The 15,626-nt window shown below is 34.0% G+C and overlaps 1 protein-coding gene across 3 annotated transcripts in view; it reads right to left on the bottom strand.

Annotated features, from left to right (window-relative positions):
- The window catches only part of LOC140449891 (uncharacterized), a 58,180-nt gene that overhangs the window by 13,793 nt on the left and 28,761 nt on the right, over positions 1-15,626 (bottom strand). For 2 of the 3 annotated variants that reach the window (XM_072543304.1, XM_072543306.1), the window contains exon 2: positions 5,358-5,534. The exons of the other annotated variant lie outside the window; for it this stretch is intronic. In XM_072543304.1, coding sequence (XP_072399405.1) covers positions 5,358-5,534 — 177 coding nt within the window. The remainder of the gene's footprint in view (positions 1-5,357; positions 5,535-15,626) is intronic. 3 annotated transcript variants of the gene reach the window in all.

Raw genomic sequence — 15,626 nt, 5'->3', positions numbered from 1 at the left:
ACGTCAACGTGCAATGTGTAGCAGAAAAGGGATAACACCGGAAAAAGAGTTCAAAAAGAAACGAGATACATATCTGTACCCTGGAGTCAAAATTGGTCAAATCCAAAAACTAAGAAAATGTACTTTTATGGTGGGTAAAAACGAGTCTTCAGAATAGTAATGTTCAATACCGGGCCAAATCCATATTAATGCTTACAAATTGCCTATAAAAATCAGTGTCGTGTTCAAATTTAGTCAAATCCTGACAATTTCAGTTTCAATATTGGGCAAGTCCATTTCGACCAATAGTAGAGATTGTGCAAACATTCCTGACCATGGAGCTGCGCGAAGGTAGAGTCAAAATTCACGTAAAGGCAGAAAGGTTTTATTGTAAGTGGAATTATACTAACCAAACTGAAACGTTCTACCTTTCACGTTGCATATTACAGTGCGTTTCGCTTGGAAGTGGGGACTAAACCAAATTTCGTCTACTGCGCCGTGGTCAGGAGTGTTTGCACTATCTCTAACTCGGGACATACTCACGTGACTATACCATTCTGAATCAGTTATCTGGTACTTGTTGTCGATTAACGACCACGTGGAGGATTTTTTCTAAATTTCTGTTGTAAAATTAAGTTAATATTATCGAAATATGGATAATTCGATAGAGGAAACAACGCCAAACAAAAGAACAAAGCGACAGGAAGATACTAAACGTGTAAAATTGCAAAGACAAAGGTAAGAAACTTTCCATCTTATAACTGTATACTAAAAGCAGGGCTGTACTCAAAATTATTTTATACGCGAAACTTCTTGCATGAAAACATTAGACCAATTTAGGGATATACTAAATCAATGTAAACAGATATTTGTTTTTATGTTTTGTTTGATGAGTTATAAAATATACAACAAAAAAATTCCGTTTAAAATAATGTCTACAATAAGTTTGTTTCAACCCGTCACAAATACCGTTCAGGAATGGTTACGCGTATGCTCAGTAACGAAAAATGTGTTACTGTCATACTCATAACCATTCAAGAACGGTAATGTGACGGGTTGGAACAAACCTTATTTAATAATGGTATCTCTCCGGTTTCAATATTATTATAGATTTTTTCTTACAAATACTCTGCCTCATCATTGCCAGAACAGATAACTTGTTAACATAATTCCAAGGCATACTCTTGTCAGAAGCTTACGATGCGAGATATAAAACAATTCCATGATGCTTTTTATGCACAAAAAACGAAAAGTTATCAAGACAGTTTCATTGTTAAATATTGCAAGGCAATTCCAATTCAACGAAAACGTATTGTGAATGGACACGGTAATGAACGATTATTATAATTTACATATTTTGTTAGAACTTGTGAAGCACAAATTATACCCGTATGCAGAAGTACATTTTAAAAAATACTTTTGATAAAGAAAGGCCGAATAAGGGGAGTCCTTCATCGTTATCATCGTACCGGAGAAATGCATACTGAAACTAAAGGTGGTGATAGAAAAACAACGAAGTTTCAAAGTATGAAAGGTAATATAATACAATTTATTAAGACTTTTAAATGTGTTGAATCTCAATAGAGTAAAACTGATCCGAAAGTATTTACCTTCTGAACTCAATATCTCCAAAATGTACAGGATGTACAGATAATCATATCCAAATACTCTTTGTAAGCTCTCATATTTTCGTCATGTATTCAATACAAAGTTTAATTTGGGATTTGGAAGTCCCAGAACAGACGTGTGTTCTAAGTGTTTGGAGGTGGACGGAAAAATTAAGTCTGAGCAAAATGCGCATCAAAAGACAAATTTAATTGTGGAAAAACGAGTCCATAAACTAAGGGCAAAAGCTTTTTATCAATTGTTAAAAGAGAAGAAGCAGGATTTGAAAACAATAACGTTTGACTGCCAGAAAAAACAAGTTCCTGACCAGTCTGCCTATTTCTCACGCCAATTATATATTTATAATTTTACCATTGTGGAAGGTAGTAGTAACGATCACTTTAGTAAAGAAAATACTCATGTTTTCTACTGGACAGAAAACCAACACACAAAAAAAGTTCTAATGAGATAGCAAGCTGTGTTTATCACTTTTTAAAAAATGTTAATTTGCAGGGTATAAAAGTTTTGCGTCTTGCCTCTGACAGTTGCAAGACCATTTTTGATCCCAGATTACAGATATGTGTCTTAAGTGCCATTATGTGTTGTGCCATGCTTGAAAGACTATTGGCAAACACTGTTTTTAGCACTTAATTTTTCTGTGACGAGATAATAATTTTGGTTTTTTTTGAAGGTTTAATTTTTTCTTTAATATGTCTTATTTTTTATTTTTTGTTAATTTACATTTTGCATTACTTTTATATATTAAAATATGCCAATAAAAAAATTGTCACATTTTTTACAGGTTTTTTCAAATTAATTCGTAAGGCAAGCGGTTAAAAACCTACATTTAAATTTCTTTTAAACTTAATATTGCAGTTCAATGATACATGCTTAAAGAAATTAATAAGGTTCTCAGTATTAAGATTTTTTATTTATAAAGTACAAATAATATAAAACATCTTTTTCTAGTATTTTTATATGTATACGTAAATTTCAAAATTTCAAATGCAATAGTATTATCCCCACGGTATGTTGTTTTATGACCTTTTAAAGGACATCGATGTAAAAAAAATTGCAGCAAATATCACATTCAAAGGGTTATCTACAGTATGTATTCTCATACATAAACACATACAATCCATCTCATTTACAAACCGTTGCACGTCATTATCTACATCAGAGATCGAAGTTGACATAGTTGTCGAAGTATAAAAAAATCCTGAATCCATTTTAAATCAAATAGGGCACATAATTATTGTTATACTCTTTACAACGACAATTTAAATTCTTACGTGACATTTTTGAAATAAAACACTAATTTTGTTCTAAAAAGAACAGATTTTATTAAATAGGTAAAAATTTAAAACAAGAGGTATTCACTTTAAAATAATAAAGTACAAAAAGTGTCAACATTGCAACTGTCAAATAAGCGTTACCAATTTATGCCAAAATTTCACCTTCGTTCGATTACAGTTACAGTGTGTTCCGAACAAATGTTCTTCATAAAAACGATTTATAATGCATTTATACAAATTAAATGAAACATATTATTGTGTATTTTTTTAAGTTAACATTAATAGAAATCTTTAAATATTAGTTCTACGCGTATATAATAAAATATGTCTAGTGGCTGTAATGCCAGTGTACCAGTGGCGGCTGGTGTGGTAAAATTTTGGGTAGGCCAAGCCAGCAAATTACATATAGCTATGTGTAATCAGTGGCATTATCCTATTGGTGGTAAGACTAAAAGTGACCTTGCATCAGAGAAAAGTAATCACCCTCAAGATCCATGACATCCACAAAAAAAAATTCTGTAGCCGCCAGTGTGTGTAATACATTTTTTGTCAGAGTGGGAATCTTTTTTTTCGAACTTTACGATTTTTTTAAAATTTATGTGGGCAACCGTGCACTTGTTTGCAATTGTGTTGTTTGTTTAAAAATATGTTACAATTATAGATTATGTTACATATTTTTTTATCATAATTTAAAAGAAAATTTATATTACAATTCGATAATTACGTTACAAGTGACAACGATGATCGGTGTAGGCCCGATCGTCTGGTGCCTAAACAGCAAGCATAAACACGACAATATAAATCGTTGTCCGGCAAGCTGCTTAACTTCAAACGCTTTTTGTACGGGGATCTTATGTGAGCTGGGTCGGCCAGTTCCGATCGGGCCTATTAATGATATTTAAAATGCCTGAATACGATTCGATGCTTTCTGTGGTAATATAATAACATAGTTGTTTTAACGGACGCTAATGTATTAAGTGATTTAGTACATTTAAAAGTTATTTACATGCATTAACATAATTTTTGAATATATGTTTTTCAATTTTAAAGCTCTTAAAATTATTGGGTAGGCCCGGCCTATCCTGCCTACCCCTAAAAGCCGCCACTGCAGTGTACTCGGCAAAGTGATTCTAAAAAAGAACACACCTACCGTCTAAATATTTCGTGTTGGTGTCATGTGACGTCACGGGCTATGACGCCGATGACGTGCAACGGTATGTAAATTATATGAAGTATAATACAAATAGACCGACTGCTATCATACAGTCGCGTTCCCCCAGTGCAACAGAGAAAACTGTAGCAGAGCAGACCCTCTTTCTAATCGGTCGGGTTTATCGACCACGTGACTTTCTAATTGGCCATTAAGGTCACGTGGTCGATAAACCTGGCAAATTAGAAAGAGATGCAGGGATTGCATTGCGTCAGCAATCGGCCTATTTGTACTATATGTCTATGATTCTCATATATTATGTTCTGTTAACCTGGATCTTTATAAAAAGATCGTTCGGAGCAAATTTCACATGTAAAAGTGATTTCAAAAAGTTATCTCTAGTGTTACGTTTGAGTCACGCAATTTACTTTCCACGGAGGTCTGGAAATTCTTCTTGAAAATTAAATTTCAATTAAAAAAAATTACTTTCGTATTAAAATACACAAACAGCACAAAAGCTCGGAGCAATTTTCACATGCAAAAGTGATCTCAAAAAATCATCTTGAGTGTTTATTCCCATATATGTTCTTTTAAATAGGAACTTTGTGAAATTTTTTGGAAATTTCAGTGTATTTCAGAAAGATATCCAGTGTGTATTTTCATATGTTTTTTTAAATTGGATTTGTGTGAAAACATTTTGGAGCAAATTTCACATTTAAAAGGTTTATCGCCAGTATGTGTTCTCATATGTCCTTTTAAACAGGAACTTCTTGAAAACTTTTTTGCACAAATTTCACATGCAAAAGGTTTATCTCCAGTGTGCTGTCCCATATGATCCTTCAAGCTGACTATTCGTGAAAATCTTTTGGAGCAAAATTCACATGCAAAAGGTTTATCGCCAGTGTGCATTCTCAAATGATCTTTTAAATGGATATTTTGTGAAAACTTTTTGGCACAAATTGCACATTCAAAAGGCTTATCTCCAGTGTGTATTTTCATATGTTGTGTTAGATTTGACTTTCGTGAAAACCTTTTGGCGCAAATTTTACACGCAAAAGGCTTATCTTCAGTGTGTATTCGCATATGTTCTTTCACAGTGAATCTTCGTGAAAATAATTTGGAGCAAATTTCACATGAAAAAGTATTTTCTCTAGTAGGTATTTTTAAAGCACTCTTTTTATTAAACTCTGTAGAACAAAGTCCACACGTTAAAAGATTTTTTCCTGTAGCAAGAGTTTGTACACTTGACTTTAAATCAGAACTTTCTGAAAAGTTTTTGGTGCATATAACACACGTGAAAACTTGTTCGCCAGTGTGAACACTCATACCTTTATTTAAATTATTGTTTGCTGAAAATTGTTTGGTGCAAATTTTAGTGGTAAAATAGATTTCCTCAGTGTTCACATTCGTCGAGGCAGTTACACATTGGTCCAAATCGCTGTTAATTTTATCATGGTCTTTAAATAATTTGCTTGAATCAGTTTGTATATCATCATGGGGAAAACCTAAAATCGTAATATTCTATTAAACTACTATCATGCACTGATAGAAAAATAAAAATATCTAAAAAACTAATAACTTAAGGCATAGGGAACACTTCATAAAAATTGAAATAGGTAGTAGTTCTTTTTGACAGTAATATAAAATGTAGGGTGATCAATTTAAAACCAATTTAGAATAAAAATGAAGAAGATAATGTATTTGCATTTTTATTAATAAGCCATTTTGACTTCCCTTGTATTTGATTTAACGAACTTTATCAAAATTAATCATTTTTATAATTTTTGACTATTGTTAAAAAACTATAGTTGAAATAGATCAATGCTCCTAATACGACTTTGAAAATTTGAAGCTTAGAGTTACCTCATATTTTGTAAATAACTTTTTTTGGTATCTCCTATAATAACAGCCACAACGGAATTGTCACAAAAGTTGATCACCCTTTAAACAAGTGCGAGAAAACAACGTACGGTGAAGACGATATAACTTTAAATTGTACAAAGCATATAAAGAATCAGACGTCACCGCGTTTACAAAAATAGGAAAATTGTGCTGAAAATAGGTCACGTAGAACGAATACAGCAAGACGTAGCCCCTAAGAAAATCATAAGGTAGGCACCTACGGGAAGAAGACCAAAAGGGAGAAGCAAGCCTTAGATATAAGGAGCAGGTAGAACAAGACCTATAAACCTTACAAACCCCAACTAGAAGCGTAAAGCCCATAATTGATCGGAATGGCAAAAGATCTTAGAACAAGCCAAAACCCACAAATGGTTGTCGTGCTGTTGATGGTAAGGTTTTCATTTTTGCATGTGCATAAGTACATATTTTTAATATGATATTCATTTGAATAAGCATTTTAAAGAATTTCTAAGAACAAAATATTTAGTTAAACTATGTTTTTTCAAAGTTTGCAGAAAGAAATGATATCAAGCATAACACAAACGGGAAATGTTCACAAATGTCGCTCTCATTGGTAAAAGATAAGTTCCAACAAATCTAGCTGCAAAGCAAGGAAAGATTGTGACAATTGTATGTTCTATGAGTGCAATGGGACGTTATATTCGACCATTTTTTATTTTTGTACGTAAATCCTCCTATGATAAAGGAAGATTTAACTGATTCTGTTTTGGTTGTAACCCATTCTATAGAAAATGTCACACTGAGAGTGCAGTACGGGTAAGATACGGCAATGCTTTTCTTATGGAGAATAAACGCGCAGGGTTGTCGGTTTTCTCCAGCTGTTGATTGCTCATTGTCTCACAGGACCGGCTTGGATAAAATGCATCTGCCGGCAGTACGAGTAAAATATTTTATATCATGTATACGTATACAGTAGAATAAAAAGGCATTGATGAGTTATTGACAACGAAAACTATGAATTTTGCATATAAAACGTCAACATGAGATATACAATTGAATCATATTCATAAGAGTAACATTTGAACACCTCTTTACAAGAACAACATACAATAACTGTAGTTTTAATGTTTTACATAAAATAGAAAAAACCTACATCATTTCTAGTAAAGAATTTGGAAACGATATTATTTATAGATATTATATATAATATTCAAATTTCCAATTCTTTCATAGAAATTAGATTTTTTCTATTGTATGTAAAATATTAAAAATACAGTTATGTTGTTTCTATAAATAGGTCTTCATTTCTTTTGTAAAACTTCTGCTACAAATTACCATCATTAACATAATCACCTAAATATGGCCATAAACTTGTTTGTCATAATTAGTATTTGATAAACTCCAAGCTTTCTATATTTCACCCCCTACCCATCCTAAGGATGGGTAGGGGGTGAAAGTGCTTTTGGAAAACGAAACTACACTTCAAAATTTAGTCCGAGTTTCAACAGAGAGCATGGAGTCCCATAAGTTTAAATCCGGTGAATTATTTAACGGTTGCGCTAAACTCGTAGTGTTAAATGTGTTGTGTTTTTTACAAAATACGGAACAACTTAATGTAAGTGCTGCTGTAAGACGTACTTCGTTGATGACTGGTGTTAGCGAAAAAAGCATTTACAATTTCAAAAAAGAAAAACAACAGAGTGGAACGTTGAAATCGCCAAAAAAACGTAAAAAACGAGTGTGTCAATCAAATTCTAGAATATTCACATATGACGAGGGTGTAAGAAGTATTCTACGGAGAATTGTTCATTGTGAATTTTTCATGAAAAATTTGCCGCCATTCTTAAAGCATATACATAACTTCATACAAGGTAATGAGAATATACAGCCGTTGTCTCTTTCTACTTTATACAGACTTCTGAAAGATATTGGATTTGTTTATAAGAAACGTGGCCGAAGAAGCATCATGGTGGAGCGAGAGGATATTATTCATTGGCGCCATAATTATTTGAGAACTATACGACGTTTGCGAAAAGACCATTGCAATATCATATATTTGGACGAATCGTGGGTTAATGTTGGCCAATCTATAAATTACGAATGGTGCGATACTACGATACAAAACAGTCGTGATGCTTTTCTCAAAGGTTTAAGTACTGGCTTAAAAGCACCTACTAAACGAGGTCCACGATATGTTTTATTGCATGCAGGTTTTTCAGGAGGTTTCCTTCCTGGCACACAGCGTGTTTTTCTGGCAAAGAAAAATGATGGCGACTATCACGATGTAATGGATGCCGCATATTTTGAGTAGTGGTTTAAGGAGACATTAATATCAAATTTACCAAATAATGGTCGCAGGAATGTCATTGTAATGGACAATGCATCGTACCACTCCCGTAAACAGAGATTCCCTAACAATTCCTGGAATAAAGCTGCAATCAAGGAATGGCTAGTGGAAAAAGACATTTTTTTCGAGGAGTATTATTTGAAATCCGAGCTATTAGAAGCAGCGCGTGCTTTTAAAGATCAATACGATAAGTATCATCTTGATGAGTATGCTTCACAACATAATGTTTATATTTTAAGGCTTCCTCCATATCACTGCGAATTGAATTCTATAGAAATGGTGTGGAACCAAGTTAAGCGATATGTAGGTACCCATAATATCACTTTTAAAAACGTCGAGGTACGCCAGTTGGTCGACGACGGTTTCGCACGCGTCACAGAGCAAAATTGGCGCAATTATGTCACTCATGTTGTTGAGAAAACGGAAACGGAGATGTGGAATGCGGACAACCTGCAAGATGACGTAGACCAATTGATAATAAACGCGAACACAGGGGAGAGTAGCGAAAGCGAATCCGACATCTCGGATGTAGAGGACGACTTTAGTATAATTAATTGAATATCTGTGAGCTCGATTATTTTACACTTTATAACCAATAAAATGCATTTACCAGTCCAATCAGAGTATGGGCTTTTCGGATATTGGGCTGGGTGCACGGAAATCGAGTTCCCGGAGGTTCCACCCTGTATATTTATAGCTATCAAGAAATGTAATTTAAAATATATTTGTTAGTTTAATAAAGTATATATATAATACAATGTTAAATAACTTACACTATAAACCTTATACCTGCTCATCTGGTCAAGTGTGGGCAAGGAAAACCATTATCCCATATGGAATAACACGGTTTCGCTGAAAACTACCAGGTTGCTATGCCAAGGAACTAGGTAAACTTATGTTGTGTGTAAAAAATGCGAGACTGCATTATGTTTTAACAAGGACAAAAACTGCACTTCAGATTTCCACAAAAAAAAATTTCATAGTAGGTGTTAAAATTTCGCAGTGATTCAAGTGCGCAACTTGTTTTTTTTAATAACATCGCCGGGATTAAAAAATGTGCAAAGCTTTTTCGATATTCCCGTTCCTGATAATTTTTCACATATTTACAAAAGAAAAAGTTTTTCTTGGATATTGGGCTGGGTGCACGGAAATCGAGTTACCGGAGGTTCCACCCGGTATATTTATAGCTATCAAGAAATGTAATTTAAAATACATTTGTTAGTTTAATAAAGTATACAGTTTTATAATAAAATTCTCGCTAAAAACTTGAGGTCTTTTTATTCAAATCCATGCCTCTTATTTGGCTACTTGAAGGCAATTATTTTATAATAAATAACAGAGCCCGGCGTAGAGATCTGGGTACGGTTCTGTGACTACCACTTGGACCTGTTTGTATCGCCAAGCACAAGGCGTGAAATCCGGCAATTGTGCATTCCTATATTAGCCGTACTGCACTCTCGGTGTGACGTTTTTTTATAGATACATGAATTCAGAAAAATGTCGTGTATTTTTGGAGCACTTTTTGACAGCCCAGTCGTATTAATTTTGGACAACCACTCTGGAAGCCATCACGTACGCTAAAAAAAAAACTTCCACTTACTCAATCTTCCATTACATCAGAGTCATCGAACTTAACTTTATATTTAAAGCGTATTATAATGATTTCTGTGACAACTAAAGCACATCGAATCCTGAACAAAAAGCGCCGAGTAGATTTGGGTCATTTATCATCAAATGAAAAACAATGCATTATAAACATAATCAATATACAATGTACAATGTACAAACAAATAAAAATTGATAATCCTGGAATGAAAATAACAGCCATGGTAGCAAAAATAAAACAGGCAACAGGTTAGTTTTGCAGAATAGTTATTGTTAAAATCAAGACTTACTAAAGTAATATGCTAATTTTAGGTGTTGCGAATTGAACATTTACAGAACAATTAAGGAATATAAGCAGATTGGAACAGTAAGATGTCCTAAAAACATTGGCGGTCGACCTTATATTCTTGCAGCATACATGGAAGAGTTCAAATATCTTTAGGACAGATAGTACACAGCTTCTTTTTCAAGAATGAAATGTCCACTTTAAAATAAAATTTTAAGTGAATTTAATAACCGCCCAGATCTTCTAAATGCGTGTTTTTCATTTATATAAATTCTTGAAGCAAATCAATTTTAAGTAAGTAAACAATACATAATAAAGTAAATAACAATCCAACATTTTTTTAATGTAATTAAAAAAACAAAAAAATATATATTGGAAGTGAATTGAAAAAATTACTAATCAAACATAAACAAAGTTAGGTTAGAATGTCTTTTTGTTTACTCCTCCTGGTTGAAACACAAGTCATAGAAGTTTTGATTTGATTCGTATGCATATTGTAGCATTTGAAATTTATTGGAATCACCTCGTATATGTGTTAATTGAAATCCCCTTATATATGCATTATAATAACGAAGAATTTTTTCAATGTTTCTTAGTTCGTATCCTTCAATTTAAAACCCAAATAATCTTTCGTTCTTTTTAGGTCGCCGCCGTCGATAATAAATCATTTTATTGTTTGTTTATGTCACAGGCGCAAATTTCTTCGATATTTCTTTGTTCAAACCGCCCGATATTGCGTTTTCAAAATAAGAATTTACGTCTTAATTTTCGTTGTGTCTTGTTTATGTGTCTTAGACCCAAAGTGTTTTGTTTATTCCAACTTATGCGATCAATTTTTTAAGATAATTTCGTCACTTTCGTTGGAGCCGCGGTGAAGAGCGGTGGTCTTCAGCGTTATGTCCAAATTTTGCGTCAAATTTGAAATGTTCCTCGTTGTTCGTCTTTTTTTATGAAAAATATGTAAAATATAGTAGCAGTTTAACCCACGAAGGACGAAGTTTTCGAAAATCTTTATTTTACATAAATAATACAAATAACTCTTATGAATGGACAAAACTTACTTAGAAAAAGACAAAAATAATTATTAAATATATTAAAACCTAAAAATATTGCCTGTTGCCAAATGGCAACGCTAGGTTCCTATGGCTACATTAACCGAATGAAATAAAAGTAAAAAATATTCTATGAAATTGAGAGATAATCGGCAAAAAACTTTCTATAGCTGTGTATGAAATTTAACATTACACTTTGTGCACAAACCTACTTCACATTTGGCGCATCTTTTTCTCATGATCGACCTGCATTCTTCACCTGCACACCTAATTTTCTTTTTATTTGGTACTGGTTCCAGTAAATGCCCAACTCCATCGTATCTAATATCATCAGATACTCTATGAAAGGAAGGACTTGAGAGTGAACTAGACGGTCGGCCACCTTGTTTTGCAGGCACTCCGTATTTGGTCAGATAGGCTTGCACAATTTCACGCCTAAACTCTAACTGTGTCAACTTGTTGCCGGATTTTTTATGTAGCACCCACGCATTTTGTATAGTCGCATCTAGCATCCAGGTAATCAAGCTCCAGTACCATTTTTTTGCCCTCATTCCTATTCTAAAGCGGTTTATATTTTCGTCCATTAGGTCGGTGCCCCCCATTGCATTATTATATTTACCAATCAGGCATGGACTTTGAACCTGGAAGATTTTCTTTTCAGCTTGTGAATATCTTTTCACGAGCGATTGTGGTTCCACCCCATAACATGTTGACGCTACACTTACGACGCTGTTATCCAACCATCTTACAACTATAATACCAGTTTCTCTCTCGAGAATCGACTCTACATCACCCCTTTTGCGTTTCTGCATATTAGCTTTCGATTCTATAGGGCAGTTTTTGGGAATGCGATTTTCCCGTATTGTTCCGGTAAGGCTATAGCCACGATCCTTTATATGTTTCAAAAGGTGGAGGCTCGTAAATAAATTGTCGCAGAAAAATTTGTAGGGTAATCTTGATTTATCATTGGGCAGTTCATCGAGCATTGTGACGAATGGAGCCGCACATGCTCCAAAAACTTTATAATAATGATTATTTGCTTTGGGATCGGTTCCTTGGTACATGTTGAAGCTTACAAGATACCCACTTTTAGTGTTGAGGCACCAAACTTTGTATCCGAAACGAATCGGCTTTCCTTTTATGAACTGTTTACATGAGTGGCGTCCAAAGTATTTCACCATAGATTCGTCGTAATTTAATTCGCCTTCAGGGACGTAATATTCTTTATATTTTTTTTGTAAATAGTCAGCTAAGGGTCTGATCTTGTAATATTTGTCCCTTTCATCGATGGCTTCATTATTTGCAAGGTGGAAAAAACGCCAAATTGTAAGGAACCGATCTCTTCGCATAGCGTTCATGACCATTGCATTACCCATATCGCCTTTCGTATCCCAGTAAAATTTTTTTCCCGGGAGCCAATTATACCCCGATAGAATCAAAATGGCAAAGAAACACCTCATTTCTCCTGCGGAAATTTTGGGGTCGGGAAAGTTCTTCTGTATTGCATAACTCGTGCATTGGTTGAGAATGTAACTAATTATATCCTCGTCGAAAAATAATTCGAACATCTCGACAGGTGTCAACGTATCGAATGGTTCGTAGCTATATTCTGGGAAACTAGCGGCATTGTCGACCAAATCACCCGTTATCCAATTTAGGGACTCGTATTCAATTTTCTTCACTTGAGAGGTAGTTTGTGGGATGAAACTTCCGCTGCTTTCCTGGGAAATATCCATCGCTTGAACTGCATCTTCTTCGATGTCGTCATCCTCCTTGTCTGCTTCTTTGCCATACATTTGCACCTCAACATTTGCTTCCAGCTGTTTTCTAGACAGATTGTCGATGAATCCTCCCCCATCCTCCTCGCCAGAATCTTCATCAGTGAGGTCTCCAATATTTGGGGGCTCAACATAAATATTTCTAACGTTGACGTCATCTTCGTAAACCATGTTCAAAGCTTCTTGTAGAGAGAAACCCCGCCTGAAAAAACAAGATGCCTGTAGATACTAGCGTTGCCATATGGCAACGCGATGAATAAAAACAAAATATTGTAAAAGATCGTTTTTTTTCAAGGGTTGTCAAATATTCACAGAGGGAAAATGACCTTTCTATTAGAGCATAATTGTTACTTTAGCCACTTAGATGTAATAGTTATTCAGAAGTAATTGACAAATTGAGCTACTTACACAAATCTTATATCCATTTTTACAACTATCAAAAACGGTGACTATAAAATCTCACAAACACCAACGAAAATTAAGTTTTTGTTAGGTGTATATCTTCAAATCACTTATTTTCTGCAGACCGGCACGTTCTTGGAAACAAAACAAACTAACATAACCTCAAAATAATAAGATTCGTACGTCAATACCAGTGTTGCCATATGGCAACTCCAGTCCTTCATGGGTTAATGGTTCAGTTACAGTTTTAAGTGAGTTTTGAAATGTTGCCATTGTATCCAGTTGTATCTTTTCCTGTTTTTAAGAAGCCAAGTCCAGTTTAGTTTCCAAGGTTTGTGTTCCAGTGACCCATTTGTCTTTTTGTTCGTGTGTCAGAGATTCCCAGCCATTGTTGAGTTTTTAAGAAGTAAAGTTTACAGCGCAAGTGTAATTTTTGTGAAATCCAGGTAACTTTCAAATTTTAAAGTAAAGACAGACATTTTTTTAATAATAAGAATTTGCTTTCATAACAAAAAAGATTTGTAATAATTCATAAATTGTAAAATTTTAGGGTTTGACTTTAGCTGTCAATTTATTTGTTCAGTTTTTTTTTAATTTAATGTTAACTCACGACAGCTCGTTTTATTATTTTTGATTTTAGTTTGTTTTATTTTTAAAAAAAGGTTAATCTCTGTGCGGTAAATTTTGTAAGTTTATAATAGTATCTCCAACTCCTGGAATTTGTAAACAGATGAAACATGTAAGTCTTTTTGTATTTTTGTATTTTGCGACTATTGTTGTATTATTTTTTTCACTGTCTATTTTGTAACTGTTTGTGGTGACACAAAAATAAATGTTAAATTTTGTTTCTTAACATTTTGTTTATTCTTTTTTTAACTAACCCTTTTTTTACTAACCCTTTTTTTTGAGTTTCCATTTGGAAAAGATATGTTTTTTATGTTTAATAATTATAACTCAAGTTACAACTAGTTGTTGTAATAGTTATAATTAGGCACCTTGAAGTGGCGCTCTTTATAAATTACTAGAGGTGTTTCCTGTTTCTTTCTGTTTTGTTTGTCCCTAGAGATTTGTATAAGTACCCCTTTACTTAATTTTTTTGTAGTTGCCCCAATCCAACCCCCTTGTCTTTTACTTATCCACGACCCCAGCTCTCCTACCAAAACCTGAGTGCCGTTCGCACAAGTAGCGTTTATTTTGCTTACCCTATCTCCACCCCCATAGTTTCTATTCCCCAATCTTCTACCCCCAAAATCTTACCCTATGGTAGGCAAAATATCATTCGTTACAATATCATCGATGACGCATGGGTAATCTTTCACTTTTCCGACTGTAATAAATGAATATTGGAGGTAAGTACTTAAATACATGCATTAGCTACAATCAAATTTGTCTTCGTACTCTATAATGTTTCGTGGTGAAAATGAAGTGTTTTTTATTAAAAATAATGGTAATTATATGCTTTGGAATATTTATCCGAGTTCGATTCATTTTTGCGGGAACATATGAAAAAATATGCAAACTGCGGCAGCGGTCCTAAACTATTTGTTGTCTACAATATGTGTAGAATTTATTTCTATTATATCGAAAGATCTACAACTCACAATAGTGAACGAAATAAAGGAAGCCCAATTTTACTATCTAATTTCTACCTATATTTTATCATACTGTTGAAAATTTGGAGAAAGTTATTTTAGAATCTTTAAATAATTTAGATTTAGACATCACTCTAACTGTCGAGGACAGTTATGATCCAGAATAATATATAATAGTCTCCCGTTTTATACCGCTGTCGCGGCTTTGGGAGTATAGCAGGGTAGTCTGCTATATCTAGGGCCTACGGCATACAAGGAAGGTAACATGGCCAGTGCTACGCTTCAACCGTCTATTATTACCCCTGGTTTTACCCAAGGTACTCATTTTTATTCAGGCTGAGTCGACCTGGGGCCTATAGACATTTTTAAAATGTCTAGATGTTCTTGCCGGCGGTGGGATTCGAACTCCGGACCACCGGCTTGCGAGGCTAGCATCCTACCGCTTGCGCTACGCAGGCCCAGAATCCAGAATAATATAACATATTTTTTCTGTCCATTTTATACCACGCGCAAATCATTCATTAAATATAATTAGAAAGGCTGCTGCTAAAAGTTGCATGGAAATGGCCACTTTTTTCAATATCGTTCAGAAATTGAACGTTTTTTTTTTTTCAAGTTCTACGCAAAGGTAAAATGCATTACAAAAATTTTATAAGAGCAAACACTTGAGTA

Source organism: Diabrotica undecimpunctata, chromosome 9, assembly GCF_040954645.1.
Source record: "Diabrotica undecimpunctata isolate CICGRU chromosome 9, icDiaUnde3, whole genome shotgun sequence".
Classification (NCBI taxonomy): Eukaryota; Metazoa; Arthropoda; class Insecta; order Coleoptera; family Chrysomelidae; genus Diabrotica; species Diabrotica undecimpunctata.
This window is presented reverse-complemented; position numbering and strand designations above follow the sequence as displayed.